Here is a 22,234-nt window from a genome sequence, read left to right on the forward strand (position 1 = left end):
GCAGTTCTGGAAGTGAATCCTTCTGTCTAGAGGAAGAAGGTAGCCTGCTTCTCTCCTGTGTCCCCAGCCTGGGCTTTCCAAGGTCTAATTTACCTTTTTAGCTCCTGTTGGGTTTTTTGTTTGTTTGTGTTTTTCCTACTGCAAGGAGATAACTCACTTCCATCTCCCCGTCTCATACACAGGGCCTTGCAGACTGTAACGTTAGACCCTTGGGGCTGCTGAGCTTCAGTTCCCGCTCACTTTGAGTTACTTCTTTGTTTTTGGCACCTAGACATTTTCCTTTCTTGCTTTTGATTTCAAATATAATTTTTTCGTTGCTGTCAGATTATATCCCATATTTCTCTTTTTAGAATGGGACGAGGACTTTGCACATTGTTCACTATACCATCTTCTCAGGGAAATTGGTGTCCCTGGGTGGTGCACATGGTTAATGCACTTGGCTGCTGACTGAAAGGTTGGAAGTTCGAGTCCACCCAGAGGTGCCTCCGAAGAAAGGCCTGATGATCTACTTCCTAAAAATCAACCACTGAAAACCCCGTGGAGCACTGTTCTCTGACACACATGGGGTCATCATGAGTCTGAGTCGACTTGACAGCAACTGGTTTAGTTTAAAATGATTTTGTTCCTTGACCCACTGTAGTTAGTAATTTACATTAAGCAAACAACTTGTAGTCTGTAAAGTAAATATGATTCTATAATTTCAACCAGCTGCAGTTAACATCTTAAAATCACTAAATATTCGTGCAACCCAGTGGAGGCTGAAAAGGAGGATTATAAAACTAGTTTCTGATTTATTTAATTTTCTCATAAAGATTGTTATTTTAAAAGTTTGTCTACTTACATAAAATTAAATAACCAGAAGAATGCTTAATAACTTTGAGAGAAATTACTGAGTTTTAAGAAATTCAGATATTACATTTTTATGACATCATTATATAATCATGAATTTATATCCTTATTTGGGATAGTGGATGTCAGCATGGGTACACCCGCTGTCTTGACAATAGAAACATCATATTGTTGCCATTTGCCTTTATATGAAAGAAGATGTGAAAGTAATTTGCTCCTGTATCTCCTTTTTAAAGCTGTAGTAACATCTTTTGACATAATGATTTCAATTGACATAATAATTTCAGTAATCATATATATGATTATAAAGAATATTGGGCAAAAGTAAGACAGTCTCATTATTTTACCAAAAATGGTTTTTCAGGCTTAATTTTTGCTTCCTTTTCTTTTTTCAGACATATCAAGAAAAAATCAAGAAAGATACACACACAAAGAAAGGCCAACAACCAGGTGAAGGAGGCATCTCTTTTCCCTTTTATATTTCATACCCCGTAACCCAGAAGAAGAAAAAAGTCTACCATACAGACCAGACCACCTTCATAATTGGAGAAACACCAAAAGGGATTCGTAGGTATGTCTTCTGAGACGACACTGGGCTTTAAGAATAATTCTCAAAATAAATATAACTCCTTAGTAAAATATACAAATTGTTTGAATTATGACCATACCTGGCATCTGAATATTTCAGAAAAATATGAATTTTTGTACTTTAAAAGCTAAATTCCAAATGTTTTAGGTGTTTTTAGAAGGCTAATCAGAGCTCTGGTGGCACAGTGGTTAAGTGTTCGTCTGCTAACCGAACCCACCAGCTGCTCCTTGGAAACCCTATGGGGCAATTCTCCTCTGTCCTGTAGGGTGGCTATGAGTCAGAATCAACTCAGCAGCAATGGGTGTGTTTGTATTTTTAATCCATGATTTGATAAAAAGTGAAATTGTTTTATAATAGAGAAATGAAATACTTCAGTACATTTTATTCATTCACTCATTGAATATTTATTGAGCCCCTAATATGTGCCAGGTGAATATACAGTGTGAAAACTGAATATACAGTGTGAAAACAGACATAGAGCTCACAAAAAAAAAAAACTTATAATTAAATTGTTTTAAAGTAGTATGTTATAGGAAAAAAATAGGCTACCTTGATAGAGAATAATGGGAGGGGGAGGAGTGCAACCACCTTTCTATTGGATATAAGAGACAGTGTCTCTGCATAGATGATATTTAAGTTGAGATCTGATGATAGCGTTGGAAAGACCACAGTAAGAGCATCTCTGTGGAGGGGAGAGGTCCAGTGTGTTGGAGGAACTGAAAGAGGACCAGCATACTTGGTGCATAATAAACCAAGTAGAGAGTAGCATGAGATAAAGGTAGAGACATAAGTGAGACTGGAGCTTGCAAAGCGTTAGACACCATGGAAAAGAGTTTGGACTTTGTCCCAAGTGCAGTAGAAAGCTTTCGAAGCCTGACATTATGTGACTTCTGTTTCTAAAAGATTATTGCAGCTTCAGTGTGGAAGAGGGCAGAGTGGATGAGGGGAGACCATAAGAAACAAGGTAATGGTGGTTTGGACCAGAGTGGTTGGAGATAGAACGAAATGGATGAATTCAATAAAATATTTTGAAGGTAGAGTATAAAAATTCGGTGATGGACTAATTGGGAGTGAGGAAGAAAGAAAAAATCAGTATTACTACCAACTTTTTGTCTTGAGCAGCTGAGTGGATTTACTAATTGGGGAAAACTAGGAGAGAAACAAGCCTGAAGTAGAAGAAAAAATCAAGAGTTCTCTTTTGCTCATATGAAGTTTGGGATTTCATGGAAATGTCAGATAGGCAGTGGGATTTGAAGACTGGAGGTCTAAATCTGGGAGGAATCAGAGAGGAGGGGAGAAGCCCCAGGACTAAGCCTAGAGGTGTGGCCACTCCTCCAAGCCAGACAGCCTGCAGAGGGGCCTGCAGGACAGGAGACACCATGTAGGTTCTGAAGCCCAAGAGAAGTGAGAGTTTCAAAAAGGAAGGAGGACTTAATTTTATCAAATGCTTCTGAGACCCAGAATAAGATGCAGTTGGAAAGGGCCCCCCAGAGTTGGCAACAGAGCGGTCCTTGCTTGCCTTGACAGGAGTAGTTCCCGAGAAATGGAAGGCAGAAGCCAGGTAAGATGGGTGAACAGTGAACAGGGAGACCCTGTGACAGCTCTCTTGAGTTTGGATGGGAAAAATAGCAGTAGCTGGGGGCATTCGTGGGGACAGGGGTCAGTTTTTTAAAGTTCGGAATATAATGGACCCTGTTTGTATGCTGAGAGAAATGACTAATGGGGGGGAAAGAGGTCAGGCCAGAGAAGTGATAATAGAAAGAGTGAAGTCTTAGAGGCAGGAAAGGTTGGGATGCAGGCATGGCAACATCTGGCCTTTGGGAGGCATTGCAAGAGAAGGGACGAAGACGGGCACAGAGGTGATGAGATGATGGCTTTTGTTTCCTGAGTGAATGGAGAGCGGAGGTCGTCTGTTCAGAGGGTGAGAGAAGTTATGAAATAACTCATTTATAAAGTATAAAAGTAAGCTTAGTAGGACTAGAATTCCTGGGGAATGTTAAGTCCTTGTTTGAGATGAATTTCAGTAAAACCATCTGTCCAGTTGTACAGATATTATTTAGCAAACTTCAATTGCCCTATTGCAGACACAGAAAGGGAGATGGCTGGTTTCTACCAGGGGTTACAGTGCAGGGGGAGAGAAGCAAGGAAGCTGAGGGGCATTTGCAAAGGAGTGATTATAAAGCTGCTCCTAAGCTAGACAGGGGGAGGCTGAGGGATAGTGAGAAAGCAGAAGAGTCAGTGAGTTGGAGGGCTTGGTGAGGACAAAATTATATTGCATTGTTGTTGTTTGGGGGGGTGGGGCGGGTGGGGGGCAGTAATTGAGCAGTTGACCTGGAACATTCAGTAATTGAATTCAGGGTTTTGGAAGTTGTGCAGTTGACAGTAATGACAAGGGTAGTGGTATGTGACCTTCAGAGAAGGGGGCTGACATGCAGTTGAGACAGGTCTTTGGAGGCGAGGTTAGAGAAGCTGAGGGGCCAGGTGTTGGGCGTAACATCCACATGGATATTGGCGTTATCCAGGAGATGGGGTGGAAAGCAAGATTAATCCAGGATATGGAGCGTTCAGTGACTAGCAGGAAGCAACTAAAGGGTCAGTTAACAAGATGGGGCAGAGAACGGTTTAGCTGGTTGGCATAAACCTTAAAGAGGGGAAGATGTTTTCTGAGAAAACAATGGTCTGGAAGCAGCACAGCAAAGCCTGAAGCATAGGTTTAGGAGGCAAGAGCCTTGTCGTAAGAGGGCTGCATGGGAGGAGGCAGTGTCTTCAGGAGACAGCCAAGGGTGAGTTATGACCAGGAGGCAGAGGAGCTGCTCAGCATAGAAACCAAAGACACAGGCGGTGGTAGATCAGAGCCTGGATCCAGGGGCACTGAGGAATGGTTTGGATCAGATGAGAGCAGGTAGAGATCAGGAGGGGATGAGAAGCCCACGGTGATAGATGACTGAGAGGTAGTGCCTGAGGTAAGAAGGGATGGGAGGTGTGTTTCGGTTAGTCCTGATGGTCTCTGAGGACTCTGGGAAAAGGGTGCTGGCTTTGTGGGTTCAAAATGCTTCCCTCAGTGGTATGGCAGCTCTCAGGCAACTGGCCCCTTTGGAAAGCAGCAGTCCAGGAGAAGGGCTGATCCCTTGGCCACACTTGGTGGTGGTGTGGCAGCTGGAGCATGACCCCACGCCTGCATTGGCACAGAAAACGTGAACACCTCCCAACCCTGCTGCAGCAACACATCTCCTCCCAAGCAGATCTGCAGCCATAATTTTGGTGGCAATTATTTTGCTAGGAGGCCCACCATACATTTTACCGATCTGAGGAGCACGTGTCTCTTCGTCCCCTTTGACACTATATATCAAATACAAGTATTAACAATGATTCTTTTTGGCCTCCCTTCCTTTTTCTCTACCCAGCTTAGGGAATAAATGGCTCATACTGAGTAGAAAGCTGAAGGGTGTCTAATATTAGAATGCCAACACCTGACCTAGGGAACACTATCCCACTGCTGACATCTCTTCTTTCCCGCTAACCATGCTGGTTTATAGAATCAAGAATTTGTACTGTGCTGCAGCCACGTGAATCATTTGAATGAAGTTTTTTCAGTGTTCCCTTCACTTCAGAAGACTTAGACAGAGAGACGGTTTTAGTTGCATTCCACCTCCTTTCCCCCAGTTCTTCAAGAAAAGGGGAGACAAATGTGAATTTTATCCATAATAATAACTACTCTGATGCAATTGCAGAAAAATGCCCACCTTTGGGGTCCATTCTTTTTCCTTTCTTTATGTAGCTTATGGGTGTCTACCGTGGTTTACTAAATTTTCCTCACAGAGTGGGTAGCTTATACCCTGATGGTAGCATGCAGTTCCTTAAATTCTCAGAGACATTCTTTTGAAGACCAAGAATTAGGAAAGCGAGTTAGAAGGCAAAAATAAAATGAATTATAATCGTAACTCACCCTGTAAAGGGCAGCATCATGGCATAACTCACTCAGATAACGTGGCACAAGAAGCAGCTTTTCTCTTAGAGGTGACAAACTGCTGGGTCATGGGTTGGGTCATGGTTGCAGCACAGCAAAGGTGAAGTTAGTTTGGCAGCTGCTGAGACACTACGAAGTCTTAGATAAATAAAGGACATCAGCATGTAACTTTGCCAATTATTTCATCTTTACAAACACAAATATTTATTAGAAAGGCCATGAAAATGGATTTGAAGATAATTGATAGACAAAATAATAACATCCCTTTACTCATGTGAATTCACTCATGTGAAGTGAAAACAGGAACCTTTTAAGAACATGCTTGTTGCTTTCCAGCAAGAACATTGTCAGTTTCCAGGGCAGAACTTTGGAAGCTGGTACTTATGTTATTAAGTATTCTGTTGGAGACGAGCATGGTTGTTGATCAGGAGTATATAGTATCTGGATTTGGGAACACGCACCAGGACTAGGAGCCATGGGGACTGTGTGCCATGAGTGCTCACCTGAAGCTACCAAAGAGCATCGTGAGCGTGCAGTATGGATGGCCACTAAAATCAACAGAGGCACAAACTTCATGTAATCTGGTCTGAGAGGCAAAAATAGCAGTGGCATTAATGCTCCTACTTGTTGTCATTAGGTGTTGTCAAGTCATTTCTGACCCATAGCGACCCTATGTGCAACAGAATGAAACAGTGCCCGGTCCTGGCACCGTCCTCACAGCCATTGTTATGCTTGAGCCCATTGTTGCAGCCACTGTCTCAATCCATCTCATCAATGGTCTTCCACTTTTTTGCTGACCCTCTACCTTTCCAAGCATGATGTCCTTCTCCAGGGACCGGCCCCTCCTAATAACATGTCCAAAGTAAAAGAGACAAAGTCTTGCCATCCTTGCTTCTAAGGAGCATTCTGGCTAGTTCCAAGATGGGTTTGTTTGTTCTTCTGGCAGTCCATGGGATAGTCAATATTCTTCATCAACACCATAATTCAAAGGCATCAGTTCTTCTTTGGTCTTCCTTATTTATTGTCCAGCTTCTGCATGCATATGAGGTGACTGAAAATACCATGACTTGGGTCAGGCTCGCCTTAGTCCTCAAAGTGACATCTTTGCATTTTAATATTTTAAAGCTTTTGCAGCAAATTTGCCCAATGCCATGCATTCTTTGATTTCTTGACTGCTGCTTCCATGGGAATTGATTGTGGATCAAGTAAAATGAAATCCTTGACAACTTCAATCTTTTTCCATTCATCGTGATGTTGCTTACTGGTCTAGTTGTGAGACTTTTTGTTTTCTTTATGTTGAGGTGTAATCCATACTGAAGGCTGTAGTCTTTGATTTTTACCAGTAAGTGCTTCAGGTCCTCTTGACTTGCAGCAAGTAAGATTGTGTCATCAGCATATTACAGGTTGTTAATTAGCAGTGTTCCTCCAATCCTGATGTTGCATTTTTCTTCATAGGGTCCAGCTTCTCGGATTATTTGCTGAGCATACAAATTGAATAAGTATGGTGAAAGAATACAACCCTGACACACACATTTCCTGACTTCAAACCACACAATATTCCCTTATTTTGTTCAAACAACTGCCTCTTGGTTTATGTACAGGTTCCTCATGAGCACAATTAAGTGTTCTGGAATTCCCATTCTTCACAATGTTATCCATAATTTGTTATGATCCACACAGTCAAATGCCTTTGCATAGTCAATACAACACAGGTAAACATCTTTGTGGTATTCTCTGCTTTCAGCCAAGATCTGTCTGACATTAGCAATGTTATCCCTTGTTCCATGTCCTCTTCTGAATCTGGCTTGAATTTCTGGCAGTTCCCCGTCAGTGTACTTCTGTAACTCTTTTTGAATGACCTTTAGCAAAATTTTACTTGTGTGTGATATTAATGATATTGTTTGATAAATTTCCCATTCTGTTGGATCACCTTTGTTTGGAATGGGCACAGATACGGCTCTTTTCCAGTTGGTTGTCCAGGAAGCTGTCTTCCAAATTTCTTAACACAGACAAGCGAGCACCTCCAGTGCTACATCTGTTTGTTGAAACATCTCAGTTGATATTTCTTCAATTTCTGGAGCCTTGTTTCTGGCCATTCCCTTCAGTGCAGCTTGGCTTTCTTCCTTCGGTGCCATTGGTTCTTGATCATATACTACCTCCTGAAATGGCTGAACATCAACCAATACACAGTAACTCTATGTATTCCTTCCATTTTCTTTTGATGTTTCCTATGTCATTCAATATTTTCCCCATAGAATCCTTCAGTATTGGAACTTGAGGCTTGAGTTTTTCCTTCAGTTCTTTCAGCTTGAGAAATGCCGAGCACATTCTTCCCTTTTGGTTTTCTAACTCCAGATCTTTGCACATGTCATTGTAGTACTTTTTGTCTTCTCAAGCAGCTCTTTGAGATCGTCTGTTCAGCTGTTTTACTTCGTAATTTCTTCCTTTTGCTTTAGCTACTCTACGTTCCAGAGCAAGTTTCAGAGTCTCTTCTGACATCCATTTTGGTCTTCTCTTTTTTCCCTGTCTTTTTAATGATCTCTTGCTTTCTTCATGTATGGTGTTCTTGATGTCATTCCACAACTCATCTGGTCTTTGGTTTTGTGTTCAATGTGTCAGATCTTTTCTTGAAATGGTCTCTAAATTCAGGTGTGATGTACTCAAGGTCACATTTTGGCTCTTGTGGACTTACTCTAATTTTCTTCAGCTTCAACTTGAATTTGCATGTGAGCAGCTGATGGACTGTTCTACAGTCGGCCCCTGGCCTTGTTCTGACTGATGATACTGAGCTTCTTCATTGTCTCTTTCCACAGGTGTAATTGATTTAATTACTGTGTATTCCATCTGGTGAGGTCCAGGTGTATAGTCACTGTTTATGTTGTTGAAAAAAGGGATTTGCAGTGAAGTCATTGGTCTTGCAAAGTTCTATCATGTGATCTCGGACATCATTTCTGTCACCAGGGCCATATTTTGCAATTAGTGACCCTTCTTCTTTCTGTCCAACTTTCACGTTCCAATCGCTAGTAATTATCAATGCTTCTTAATTGCACGTTTGATCAATTTCAAACTGCAGAAGTTCATAAAAATCTTCATTTTCCTTATCTTTAACCTTAGTGGTTGGTATGTAAATTTGAATAATAGTCATATCAACTGGTCTTCTTTATAAGCATATGAATATTATCCCATCACTGATAGCATTGTACTTCAGGATTCGTGTTGAAATGTTGTTCCTCAGGATGTATGTGACACCATTCCTCTTCAATTTGTTATTCCCATCATAGTAGACCATATGATTGCCCAATTCAGAATGTCCAATAGTAGTCCATTTCAGCTCACTAATGCCTAGGATATTGATCTTTATGAGGTCCATTTCATTTTTGACTACTTCCAGTTTTCCTAGATTCATACTTGGTACCATCCGTGTTCCTATTATTAATGGATATTTGAAGCTGTTTCTTCTCATTTTGAGTCATGCCACATGAACAAATGAAGGTCCCAAAAGCTTGCCTCCATCCACGTGATTCAGGTCGACTCTACTTTGAGGAAGCAGCTTTTCCCCAGTCGTGTTTTTGCATGCCTTCCAACCTGAGGGGCTCATTCTCCTGCACTATACTAGACAATGTTATGCAGCTATTCATAAGGTTTTCACTGGCCAGTATTTTCAGAAGTAGACAGCCAGGTCCTTCTTCCTAGTCTGTCTTAGCCTGGAAGCTCCGCTGAAACCTGTCCATCATGGGTGACCTTGCTGGTATTTAAAATGCCAGTGGCGTAGCTTCCAGCATCACAGCAACACACAAGTCACCACAGTATAACAAACTATAGACTCGTGGAGAAAGCTTCTACTTACATATGTTAAAAATAAATCATTATTTACCCTAAGGATTCTCTGTGTACAGGATAAAGTTCAAACTTCTGAACTTGGCACACAGGACACCCCTCATGATTTCCAGCATCTTCCTTTGGCAGCCTCCTGACACCTCTGTGTACTGGCTCGCCTGTGCATATGCCCTCTTTCTGGAAGCCTTCCTCTCTTACCTTTACCTGGCTGACTTGTCCTTAAGGCGACAGCAGAGAGGGCACTTCCTTCAAGAAGCCTGTCGGACCTTCCTTGCCCACTACCATCCGCTGGTCTAGGTGCCCCTTCTGTGGGCTCCCATGGGGCCCTGTATTTACTTCTATCCTGGAATTTGTCACTCTGTCCTCGTTTGATTTTCAAGTATTTGTCTCCCCGGCTAGACTGTAAACTCCTCAAAGATAGGGAACTGGATCTTATTCACTGGTGTACAGTTCCTACTTCAAAAACCAAACTAGACCCATTGCCGTCAAGTTGATTCCGACTCATGGCAACCCTATAGGACAGAGTAGAACTGCGTCATAGGGTTTCCGAGGAGCGACTAGTGGATCAAACCGCAGCCCTTTTGGTTAGCAGCTGAACTCTTAACCACTGTGCCACCAAGTTTCCTACTACCCCCCCCCCCAAAAAAAAACACCCATTGCCGTCAAGTAGATTCCAACTCATAGCGACCCTATAGGACATTGTAGAACTGCCCCATATGGTTTTCAGGGTGCACCTGGTGGATTTGAACTGCTGACCTTTTTGTTAGCAGCCGTAGCTCTTAACCATTACACCACCAGGGTACTATAAAAAATAGTGCCTAGTAAATAATGTGTTGTTGTATGTTGTAGAGTCAATTCCAACTCATAGTGACCTATAGGACAGAATAGAATTGCCATATAGAATTTCCTAGGCTATAATCTTTACAGGAGGAGATCACCAGGTCTTTTCTCCTATCAAGTCGCTGGTGGATTCAAACTGCCTACCTTTCGGTTAGGAGCCGAGCACTTAACTATTGTGCTACCGGGGCTCCTTAGCACATGATAGAGCTCTATAAATATTTGTTGAATGAATAAATGAATATTTTAAGGAAATGTTGTATAAAATACAGATGTAGTTATACAACTATTTGTGTGCTGCAACACCATGTTTGGATTTTGTGTAAAGGAATATTTGCAAACATTAGGCCCTCCCGGCTCCTGACCCAAACCTGGCATCAGCAAAGCAACACGCTCACCTAGAGGATGGGGCAGAGTCCAGTGTCTTTCTGCCTCCATCTTACCAGGCGTTCCAGAAGACTCATTTCCTCACACATGCATATAATGGCTTGTATCAGTATCATATACTGAGAATGCAACTCACTTCTTCAGGTAGCATCTCACTTACTAGTTTAGCTGTCTACTCTGAAGATGGACCAATTGGGGAAAAAAGAATCTAGGTTTTTCATTTTAGAACTTTCTTTTAGGCTCATCAAAAAGTTATGGGAAATTTTTGTTTTGTATTTGTAGAAGAAAAGGAAAAGGGAGAGAGAAGAAAAACAAATTCCTTTCTTAACTTTCAGAATTTTCTCTTTTCTATTCATTAAGACCCTTTGTTTATGATTTTGTTTCATGGGACTTGAATGCAATATAGATTTTCAAAATACATATTATATAAATTACGGTTCTCATGCCAGTAATAAATTGGCTGACTGGAGGAACAGCTTGCTGGGACCCCTTCACTCCCAGGAAATACCTTGTAGTATAAATCAGAATAACTTGGAAAGTTGGTGATTTCATGAGCTAGAATATTGTTTTCAGGAGCCTAAAGGAGGAGGTCACATGCTGCTAGTATAAAGCACGTTTTCACTGCGGAATTAAGCTAATGTATGCTAAATGAATACACTTACATTGCTTTGTCTCTACATTTGATGTCATTGATGATTTCTTTAAAAATAAATTGTAATAAAAATAACCACTGGTTTTATTTTTTAAATCTTTAGAAAACAATTTGAAGAAATGGCTTCTTACTTTAATGTATCTTCTATAAAGGAATTTGCCGAGCATATAATTAATGCCACATCAGAAGAACGACAGAAAATGCTAAGAGACTTTTATGGTTCTCAGTATCCAGAAGTGGAGGATTTTTATGTGGATTCTGCCTCAGAATTAACCAAATCTGCCCATAAGAAAAGAGAGAAAGTCAGGAATAAATCTGAAGAAAGGGAATCTCTTATAAAGGAAGCAATGTCAGATTCTGAAATTCTGTCTTTTAAAGATTCTACCAACAAAATTTCTCAAATTTGCAGCCCAAAAATACGCACAAAAAAATCAGTCAGGTTTCAAAATTATGATTTCTGTGGAGAAGAGGCGTTTTCTAACGATACAAAAACTAAGAAATTAACTGTCAGCTCTACCCAAGAGATAAAAAGCCAATTATCCAAAGATACTGTAGCATCCTGTTCCCCAAACTGTAAGTCTGAAGTATGTGAGAGAAAGTTAGAAAATACCATGAAAGACCAACAGGACTCAACAAGAACGGGTGTTTCAAGAAATGGACGCCTTTTCAAGTCAGAAACCAAAAAGATAGACAATCCAGTGTTAGGAAACACTTCTGTGGGAGAGTTACTTGGTGACACCTCTATTCTTGATGACCTCTTTAAAAGTCATGGGAACAGCCTGACACGACTGCCAAAGAAAGTTCTTTCAGGGCCCATGGAAAAAGCTAAACAGAGGCCAAAAGATTTCTGGGACATACTGAATGAGCAGAATGACGACAGTCTTAGCAAGCTCACCGACTTGGCAGTAATAGAGACTTTATGTGAAAAAGCACCCCTTGCCACATCCTCCAAAAGGAAAAAAGAGCTAGAATCTTCTCTTTGGAAATCAAATGAGAAGTTTTTGTGGAAAAAAATATAATTCAAGTGATACAGATGAAAACACAACCAGTGCATAGAATAATTCATAAACATACAAATGAATTACTGCACCAGTGACTTTCTGCCGCAGACGTTTACAGCACTGTATCCCACACAAATTATATTACCTTAACATAGTTGTCAACATGTATTTTTATTAAACCCTGACTGTAGGGTATTTTTAAGTCTGCGACATTGTCATGTGTCGTTTGTTTTCTTTGATCATATTGTAATATAAACCTCTGTTATGAAATGAAATGAAAGATTCTAGATTTGTAATCCGGAGACCTGGGGCATCACTCTTATTGTATAATTATGTGACCTTAGATAAGCCACTTACCCTTTGTGTGTCTTCATTTTGTAATGTGAAAGATGAAGGCTTTGAATTAGATCACCATGGGTGTCCTTCTAGTATAAAAAAGTTTTGATTCACTCTCCCAGATTCCGTTAAATCATAGGCCAGATCATGCCCACTGCAAAACCAGGTGTACATTGATGTTTCTTATGTCTCTTTCTTACTAGCGATTGGAAAATCACAACATTGTTTCCTTATCCCTCAGTATCTTGTTCGATTATTATGTTATTTTAGATAAAAGCCGTAACTGGTACTGAATATATATGGTTGTGTAAAAATAATAATTTTATAATAGTTGTATAACCTTACTAATGCTAAAGTAACATGCTTACTACCACTAGCCACAGAACACCAGTGCCCCAATGTTTATACAAGTATGATTTGATTAATATAAATAAAGATTTGTATAGTGCTTTTGTATTTCTTAAGTATGAAGAATGAGTAATCAATTTATTTTATTTGGAACTGTTATATTTTGTTGAACTTAATTTATATGGTTTATAAAAACTAGAATGAGTCATGGTTGAATTTATTTATTTAGAAACACACCCCCACATGTGTGCTGTGCGCATGTGTGTGTTGTGCCTACACTACGTACCACGTGTACCATGCTGGGAGCTCAGGACGTATAGTGAGGCACTGCTACATGTAAAAGGAAGGAAATCATGTCTGCAGAGAAGCATGTCCATAAAGCCCCTGGCATTGTGCCTGGCGAGTTGTAGGCAGGGACCTGAGGCTTCTGCTGCACCTTTCCCCCAGTTGAGCTCTCAGGGCTGTGATAGGAGGATTTGCCCATCCAGAAAAGGAACCAAGTGACCCAAGAAGTGATCCTGCTCAGGGATCATTGTTACCATGCTGCGGGGAGTGGGCCTTTGGCATACCCAGGATGTGGAGAAATTGCTCAGAAATGAAAAAAAAAATTTTTTTTCCCTCAAAGGACTGATGGCCAAGTCACTTCTCCTCTGGGGCAGTGTTTTGCCCTAGAGAACTGTGATCCTAAGTAAGGAATATATTTTATATCAGGGCCCAGTACATTTGTGCACATACATATATATCCTGAAAATAAACTGTTTATGAAACAATATTTCTGTGCAACACACTTCATTATTCTCTTCTGTTTCGGCCTGTTTTTGTTGTCGTTTGTTTTCTGTTTTCGTTTTTTTTTTTTTTTTAATGCTCTCGTAACCCATTAAATTGATTTCAAGACCCACTAATGGTTGGGAACCCCAGTTTGGAAAGCAGTGCTTTAGGTAGTACAGCCTTAGTCATTTTGTTTGCTTTCTGCAGCTGCATTGTGTCCGGAGTTATCAGATGCTACATTCTGCTATCACGGGCCTTTCTAGAAAAATACTGGGCTGTGTGGTCTCTGGAAGACTTGGCACGTAGAGGCCATTAGCCCACTCACTATGTGATGCACTCTGTGAGGACCTCTGATGAGCAGAGGGGCCTCTGCCATCCTGTTGTATACAGAGACAGTATATTTCACACATTTGAATAAAAGAACATCCTTTATAAAAATACTTCTTAAAAGTTTTACATAGACATGACCTGAGAATCATAAAGTGATAGTCACACAAATATTCTCTCTAAATTCTTCGAATATTAAAGAAATGCTGTTACAGAGTTTTACCAGCGATAGTCAAACTGGGAGCAAAAATGCAGGCCTGGAGTTTAAAAACTAGTGTTCAGCAGTTGTCGGGGACACACTTGTCCTTATTATCACACAGGAATAGTGTGCCAAGCAGAGTCCATGAGCCCCGTATCGAAAGAAGACAGTCTGTCAGAAGGTTTTGAAGGGCAGCCACCACGGTTAACTTTCCCTACAGTGGGGCAGTGGAAAGAGGTTGGCTGAACCACCGCTTAGCCTGGGGGCAGACCCCATGAGGGTTCCACAGTAAGAATCCTTCCCACCCCTACCCCACTGGTGCCATGCTACCAAACTGCCGACTAACTGTGTGGCCCAGGGCAAATCCCTTAGTTTCTTCCAGCCTCAGCTTCCCCTTGTTTGAATGAGAAGTGGACTGGATTGTTAGTGTTCAAGCGTTTTTTTGTTTTTTTTTTTTTTTCTTTAAACTGAATCCATCTTAATCAGAACCTCGATTACTTACAGCAATTAAAATGGAGGTCTGCTGGCTCACTAAGCACCCCTGTGGCTCCATGGACCACTAGTTTGAAAACCACAGGGATGAGGTCATTGCTAAGAAACCTTCCAACTTCAAGTTTCCATGATTCTACTTGCTACAATGTGCCTTTTTTACTTCTTTTTAGAGTAGTGACACAGTTTCTGGCTGCTGGCACTCACCACACAGCTATTCATATTGGAAACTGAGGCAAGATAGCAGGGAGACTTTGGCACTTCCTCAAGACTCCTCTGAAGCCCTGAAACCGATTCTTCAAGTAAATTAACGGCATCTGCAAGGGGCGCAGCTGCCCCTCAGCGTTCAAGGCAAAGAGGCCTTGGTTCACAGGGATGAGTTGGTGATAAGCTTGTCATCAGTTCATGGCAAGATGAGAAGGCGAAGGGCATTTGTAAATTAAAGTTCAATGTGTGCAGTTTTTAAATTCTGAAATTTCCTTTCTGAGTTCAGATAGATAGCTCTCTTTTTATGAAATGATGACAGTCAAGCATAGTTTTTATTCTTTTATAAAAAGTTGGTAACCACATTCAGTTTATGTCTATAAAATCCAAAAGAGTGGGCATCAACTGCCTTCAAGGGCAGTTTTACATACAAGGAAATAGAGTTCCATAGGTCACTCTGTCACAAATGCAGTCAACAGTGGATCTAGGACCCACCAAGGAGGCCATTGAACCTATAAGCCCCTTTAAGAGGCATATGTCTTCAAAGAGCCAAGAGTGCAGATCTCTTTTTAGGCTCCTTACCTGATTGCACGCAACTGCTGACCTCAAGGTTGGCGGTTCAAACACACCCATCTATACCTCGGAATAGAAGTCCTGGCTATCTGCTTCTTCTGTTAAGGTTACTCTCAAGAGAAAACCCTCCGGAGCAATCTGCTCTGTAACGCACATGGGGTCACCATGAGTTGGAATTGATAGCCCATCAACTAACAACAGCAAACCTAATTCTCATTGAGTCGTCATTGATGAGACCTTGTTTCCAGTGTTTCTGAGAGGCCATAAAGGGCTGGCTCATAAGCTCAAGAACAAGCCTTGGGCCTGGTTTCCTCACCCTCGTGCACTGGAGCCACCATGGAATTGATGGCAACATGGGGAAGAGCTCTCTTTTTCCTTGTTAACCACAGGAGGGCTAACTTGCCTCACCAGGGTCTCCAGGAGCCCCTTTGGAGTTAACTCTCTGCCCTAGGGGGAAAAACTCAGATTCACCCTCCCTTCCAAGTCCAAGGCTATGTAGTTCGCAGCCCCCAAAGCACGTCGGAACCACTGGGGGAGGCTTTTTTTTTTTTTATATAACTTTTATTAAGCTTCAAGTGAACGTTTACAAATCCAATCAGTCTGTCACATATAAGTTTACATACATCTCACTCCCTACTCCCACTTGCTCTCCCCCTCTTGAGTCAGCCCTTTCATCTCTCCTTTCTTGACAATTTTGCCGGCTTCCCTCTCTCTCTATCCTCCCATCCCCCCTCCAGACAAGAGTTGCCAACACACTCTCAAGTGTCCACCTGATATAGTTAGTTCACTCTTCATCAGTATCTCTCTCCCCCCCGCTGACCAGTCCCTTTCATGTCTGATGAGTTGTCTTCGGGGATGGTTCCTGTCCTGTGCCAACAGAAGGTCTGGGGACCATGGCTGCCGGGATTCCTCTAGTCTCAGTCAGACCATTAAGTTTGGTCTTTTTATGAGAATTTGGGGTCTGTATCCCACTGATCTCCTGCTCCCTCAGGAGTTCTCTGTTGTGCTCCCTGTCAGGGCAGTCAACGATTGTGGCCGGGCACCAACTAGTTCTTCTGGTCTCAGGATGATGTAGGTCTCTGGTTCATGTGGCCCTTTCTGTCTCTTGGGCTCTTAGTTGTCGTGTGACCTTGGTGTTCTTCATTCTCCTTTGATCCAGGTGGGCTGAGACCAACTGAGGCATCTTAGATGGCTGCTTGTTAGCATTTAAGACCCCAGACGCCACATTTCAAAGTGGGATACAGAATGATTTCATAATAGAATTATTTTGCCAATTGACTTAGAAGTCCCCGCAAACCATGTTCCCCAGACCCCCGCGCTTGCTCCGCTGACCTTTGAAGCATTCATTTTATCCCGGAAACTTCTTTGCTTTTGGTCCAGTCCAATTGAGCTGACCTTCCATGTATTGAGTGTTGTCTTTCCCTTCACCTAAAGCAGTTCTTATCTACTGATTAATCAATAAAAAACCCTCTCCCACCCTCCCTCCCTCCCCGCCTCGTAACCACAAAAGTATGTGTTCTTCTCAGGTTTACTATTTCTCAAGATCTTATAATAGTGGTCTTATACAATATTTGTCCTTTTGCCTCTGACTAATTTCGCTCAGCATAATGCCTTCCAGGTTCCTCCATGTTATGAAATGTTTCACAGATTCGTCACTGTTCTTTATCGATGCGTAGTATTCCATTGTGTGAATATACCACAATTTATTTACCCATTCATCCGTTGATGGACACCTTGGTTGCTTCCAACTTTTTGCTATTGTATACAGAGCTGCAATAAACATGGGTGTGCATATATCTGTTTGTATGAAGGCTCTTGTATCTCTAGGGTATATTCCCAGGAGTGGGATTTCTGAGTTGTATGGTAGTTCTATTTCTAACTGTTTAAGATAACGCCAGATGGATTTCCAAAGTGGTTGTACCATTTTACATTCCCACCAGCAGTGTATGAGAGTTCCAATCTCTCCGCAGCCTCTCCAACATTTATTATTTTGTGTTTTTTGGATTAATGCCAGCCTTGCTGGTGTGAGATGGAATCTCATCGTAGTTTTAATTTGCATTTCTCTAATGGCTAATGATCGAGAGCATTTTCTCATGTATCTGTTGGCTGCCTGAATATCTTCCTTAGTGAAATGTGTGTTCATATCCTTTGCCCACTTCTTGATTGGATTGTTTGTCTTTTTGTGGTTGAGTTTTGACAGAATCATGTAGATTTTAGAGATCAGGCGCTGGTCGGAGATGTCATAGCTGAAAATTCTTTCCCAATCTGTAGGTGGTCTTTTTACTCTTTTGGAGAAGTCTTTAGATGAGCATAGGTGTTTGATTTTTAGGAGCTCCCAGTTATCGGGTTTCTCTTCATCATTTTTGGTAATGTTTTGTATTCTGTTTATGCCTCGTATTAGGGCTCCTAGGGTTGTCCCAATTTTTTCTTCCATGATCTTTATCGTTTTAGTCTTTATGTTTAGGTCTTTGATCCACTTGGAGTTAGTTTTTGTGCATGGTGTGAGGTATGGGTCCTGTTTCATTTTTTTGCAAATGGATATCCAGTTATGCCAGCACCATTTGTTAAAAAGGCTATCTTTTCCCCAGTTAATTGACACTGGTCCTTTGTCAAATATCAGCTGCTCATACGTGGATGGATCTATGTCTGGGTTCTCAATTCTGTTCCATTGGTCTATGTGCCTGTTGTTGTACCAGTACCAGGCTGTTTTGACTACTGTGGCTGTATAATAGGTTCTGAAGTCAGGTAAAGTGAGGCCTCCCACTTTCTTCTTCTTTTTCAGTAGTGCTTTGCTTATCCGGGGCTTCTTTCCCTTCCATATGAAATTGGTAATTTGTTTCTCTATCCCCTTAAATATGACATTGGAATTTGGATCAGAAGTGCGTTAAATGTATAGATGGCTTTTGGTAGAATAGACATTTTTACTATGTTAAGTCTTCCTATCCATGAGCAAGGTATGTTTTTCCACTTAAGTATGTCCTTTTGAATTTCTTGTAGTAGAGCTTTGTAGTTTTCTTTGTATAGGTCTTTTACATCTTTGGTAAGATTTATTCCTAAGTATCTTATCTTCTTGGGGGCTACTGTGAATGGTATTGATTTGGTTATTTCCTCTTCGGTGTTCTTTTTGTTGATGTAGAGGAATCCAAGTGATTTTTGTATGTTTATTTTATAACCTGAGACTCTGCCAAACTCTTCTATTAGTTTCAGTAGTTTTCTGGAGGATTCCTTAGGGTTTTCTGTGTATATAATCATGTCATCTGCAAATAGTGATAACTTTACTTCTTCCTTGCCAATCCGGATATCTTTTATTTCTTTGTCTAGCCTAATTGCCCTGGCTAAGACTTCCAGCACGATGTTGAATAAGAGAGGTGATAAAGGGCATCCTTGTCTGGTTCCCGTTCTCAAGGGAAATGCTTTCAGGTTCTCTCCATTTAGAGTGATATTGGCTGTTGGCTTTGCATAGATGCCCTCTATTATGTTGAGGAATTTTCCTTCAATTCCTATTTTGGTAAGAGTTTTTATCATAAACGGGTGTTGGACTTTGTCAAATGCCTTTTCTGCATCAATTGATAAGATCATGTGGTTTTTGTCTTTTGTTTTATTTATGTGATGGATTACATTAATGGTTTTTCTGATATTAAACCAGCCTTGCATACCTGGTATAAATCCCACTTCATCAGGGTGAATTATTTTTTTGATGTGTTGTTGGATTCTATTGGCTAGAATTTTGTTGAGGATTTTTGCATCAATGTTCATGAGGGATATAGGTCTATAATTTTCTTTTTTTGTAATGTCTTTACCTGGTTTTGGTATCAGGAAGATGGTGGCTTCATAGAATGAGTTGGGTAGTATTCCGTCATTTTCTATGCTTTGGAATACCTTCAGAAGTAGTGGTGTTAACTCTTCTCTGAAAGTTTGGTAGAACTCTGCAGTGAAGCCGTCCGGGCCAGGGCTTTTTTTTGTTGGGAGTTTTTTGATTACCGTTTCAATCTCTTTTTTTGTTATGGGTCTATTTAGTTGTTCTACTTCTGAATGTGTTAGTTTAGGTAAGTAGTATTGTTCTAAGAATTTATCCATTTCTTCTAGGTTTTCAAATTTGTTAGAGTACAATTTTATGTAGTAATCTGATATGATTCTTTTGATTTCATTTGGTTCTGTTGTGATGTGGTCCTTCTCATTTCTTATTCGGGTTATTAGTTTCCTTTCCTGTTTTTCTTTAGTCAGTCTAGCCAATGGTTTATCAGTTTTGTTAATTTTTTCAAAGAACCAGCTTTTGGCTTTGTTAATTCTTTCCATTGTTTTTCTGTTCTCTAATTCATTTAGTTCAGCTCTAATTTTTATTATTTGTTTTCTTCTGGTGCCTGATGGATTCTTTTGTTGCTCAGTTTCTATTTGTTCAAGTTGTAGGGACAGTTCTCTGATTTTGGCTCTTTCTTCTTTTTGTATGTGTGCATTTATTGATATAAATTGGCCTCTGAGCACTGCTTTTGCTGTGTCCCAGAGGTTTTGATAGGAAGTATTTTCATTCTCGTTGCTTTCTATGAATTTCCTTATTCCCTCCTTGATGTCTTCTATAACCCAGTCTTTTTTCAGGAGGGTATTGTTCATTTTCCAAGTATTTGATTTCTTTTCCCTAGTTTTTCTGTTATTGATTTCTAGTTTTATTGCCTTGTGGTCTGAGAAGATGCTTTGTAATATTTCGATGTTTTGGACTCTGCAAAGGTTTGTTTTATGACCTAATATGTGGTCTATTCTAGAGAATGTTCCATGTGCGCTAGAAAAAAAAGTATATTTTGCAGCAGTTGGGTGGAGAGTTCTGTATAAGTCAATGAGGTCAAGTTGGTTGATTGTTGTAATTAGATCTTCCGTGTCTCTATTGAGCTTCTTACTGGATGTCCTGTCCTTCTCCGAAAGTGGTGTGTTGAAGTCTCCTACTATAATTGTGGAGGTATCTATCTCACTTTTCAATTCTGTTAAAATTTGATTTATGTATCTTGCAGCCCTGTCATTGGGTGCACAAATATTTAATATGATTATGTCTTGCTGATCAATTGTCCCTTTTATCATTATATAGTGTCCTTCTTTATCCTTTGTGATGGATTTAAGTCTAAAGTCTATTTTGTCAGAAATTAATATTGCTACTCCTCTTCTTTTTTGCTTATTGTTTGCTTGATATACTTTTTTCCATCCTTTGAGTTTTAGTTTGTTTGTGTCTCTAAGTCTAAGGTGTGTCTCTTGTAGGCAGCATATAGATGGATCGTGTTTCTTTATCCAGTCTGTGACTCTCTGTCTCTTTATTGGTGCATTTAGTCCATTTACATTCAGGGTAATTATAGATAAATAAGTTTTTAGTGCTGTCATTTTGATGCCTTTTTATGTGTGTTGTTGACAATTTCATTTTTCCATATACTGTTTTGTGCTGAGGCGTTTTTCTTAGTAAATTGTGAGATCCTCATTTTCATAGTGTTTGACTTTATGCTAGTTGAGTCGTTACGTTTTTCTTGGCTTTTATCTTGAGTTATAGAGTTGTTATACCTTTTTGTGGTTACCTTATTATTTACCCCTATTTTTCTAAGTAAAAACCTAACTTGTATTGTTCTATATCGCCTTGTATCACTCTCCATATGGCAGTTCAATGCCTCCTGTATTTAGTCCCTCTTTTTGATTATTGTGATCTTTTATCTATTGAGTTCCATGATTCCCTGTTATGTGTATTTTTTTTTTTAATTAAGCTTAATTTGTTTGTTTTTGTGATTTCCCTATTTGAGTTGATATCAGGACGTTCTGTTTTGTGACCTTGTGTTGTGTTAATATCTGATATTATTGGTTCTCTGACCAAACAATATCCTTCAGTATTTCTTGTAGCTTTGGTTTGGTTTTTGCAAATTCTCTAAACTTGTGTTTGTCTGTAAATATCTTAATTTCGCCTTCATATTTCAGAGAGAGTTTTGCTGGATATATGATCCTTGGCTGGCAGTTTTTCTCCTTCAGTGTTCTGTATATGTCGTCCCATTCCCTTCTTGCCTGCATGGTTTCTGCTGAGTAGTCTGAACTTATTCTTATTGATTCTCCCTTGAAGGAAACCTTTCTTTTCTCCCTGGCTGCTTTTAACATTTTCTGTTTATCTTTGGTTTTGGTGAGTTTCATGATAATATGTCTTGGTGTTTTTCTTTTTGGATCAATCTTAAATGGGGTTCGATGAGCATCTTGGATAGATATCCTTTCGTCTTTCATGATGTCAGGGAAGTTTTCTGTCAGGAGTTCTTCAACTATTCTCTCTGTGTTTTCTGTTATCCCTCCCTGTTCTGGGACTCCAATCACCCGCAGGTTATCCTTCTTGATAGAGTCCCACATAATTCTTAGGGTTTCTTCATTTTTTTTAATTCTTTTATCTGATTTTTTTTCAGCTATGTTGGTATTGATTCCCTGGTCCTCCAGATGTCCCAGTCTGCATTCTAATTGCTCGAGTCTGCTCCTCTGACTTCCTATTGCGTTGTCTATTTCTGTAATTTTATTGTTAATCTTTTGGATTTCTACATGTTGTCTCTCTATGGATTCTTGCAACTTATTAATTTTTCCACTATGTTCTTGAAGAATCTTTTTGAGTTCTTCAACAGTTTTATCAGTGTGTTCCTTGGCTTTTTCTGCAGTTATCCTAATTTCATTTGTGATATCTTTAAGCATTCTGTAAATTAGTTTTTTATATTCTGTATCTGATAATTCCAGGATTGTATCTTCATTTGGGAAAGATTTTGATTCTTTTGTTTGAGGGGTTGGAGAAGCTGTCACGGTCTGCTTCTTTAAGTGGTTTGATATGGATTGTTGTCTCCGAGCCATCACTGGGAAACTAGTTTTTCCAGAAAATCTGCTA

The 22,234-nt window shown here is 40.2% G+C and overlaps 1 protein-coding gene across 3 annotated transcripts in view; it reads left to right on the top strand.

Annotated features, from left to right (window-relative positions):
- Nucleotides 1-22,234, top strand: part of ERCC6L2 (ERCC excision repair 6 like 2) — a 142,659-nt gene that overhangs the window by 113,676 nt on the left and 6,749 nt on the right. For 2 of the 3 annotated variants that reach the window (XM_049894848.1, XM_049894849.1), the window contains 2 exons: nucleotides 1,245-1,420; nucleotides 11,222-13,575. In XM_049894848.1, the coding sequence (XP_049750805.1) occupies nucleotides 1,245-1,420; nucleotides 11,222-12,137 (1,092 nt within the window). In that variant the 3' untranslated portion in view covers nucleotides 12,138-13,575. Of the gene's footprint in view, nucleotides 1-1,244; nucleotides 1,421-11,221; nucleotides 13,576-22,234 lie in introns of those variants that run through there. The other variant, XM_049894851.1, reaches the window with a different exon arrangement.

This window comes from Elephas maximus, chromosome 9 (assembly GCF_024166365.1).
Source record: "Elephas maximus indicus isolate mEleMax1 chromosome 9, mEleMax1 primary haplotype, whole genome shotgun sequence".
NCBI classification, from domain to species: domain Eukaryota; kingdom Metazoa; phylum Chordata; class Mammalia; order Proboscidea; family Elephantidae; genus Elephas; species Elephas maximus.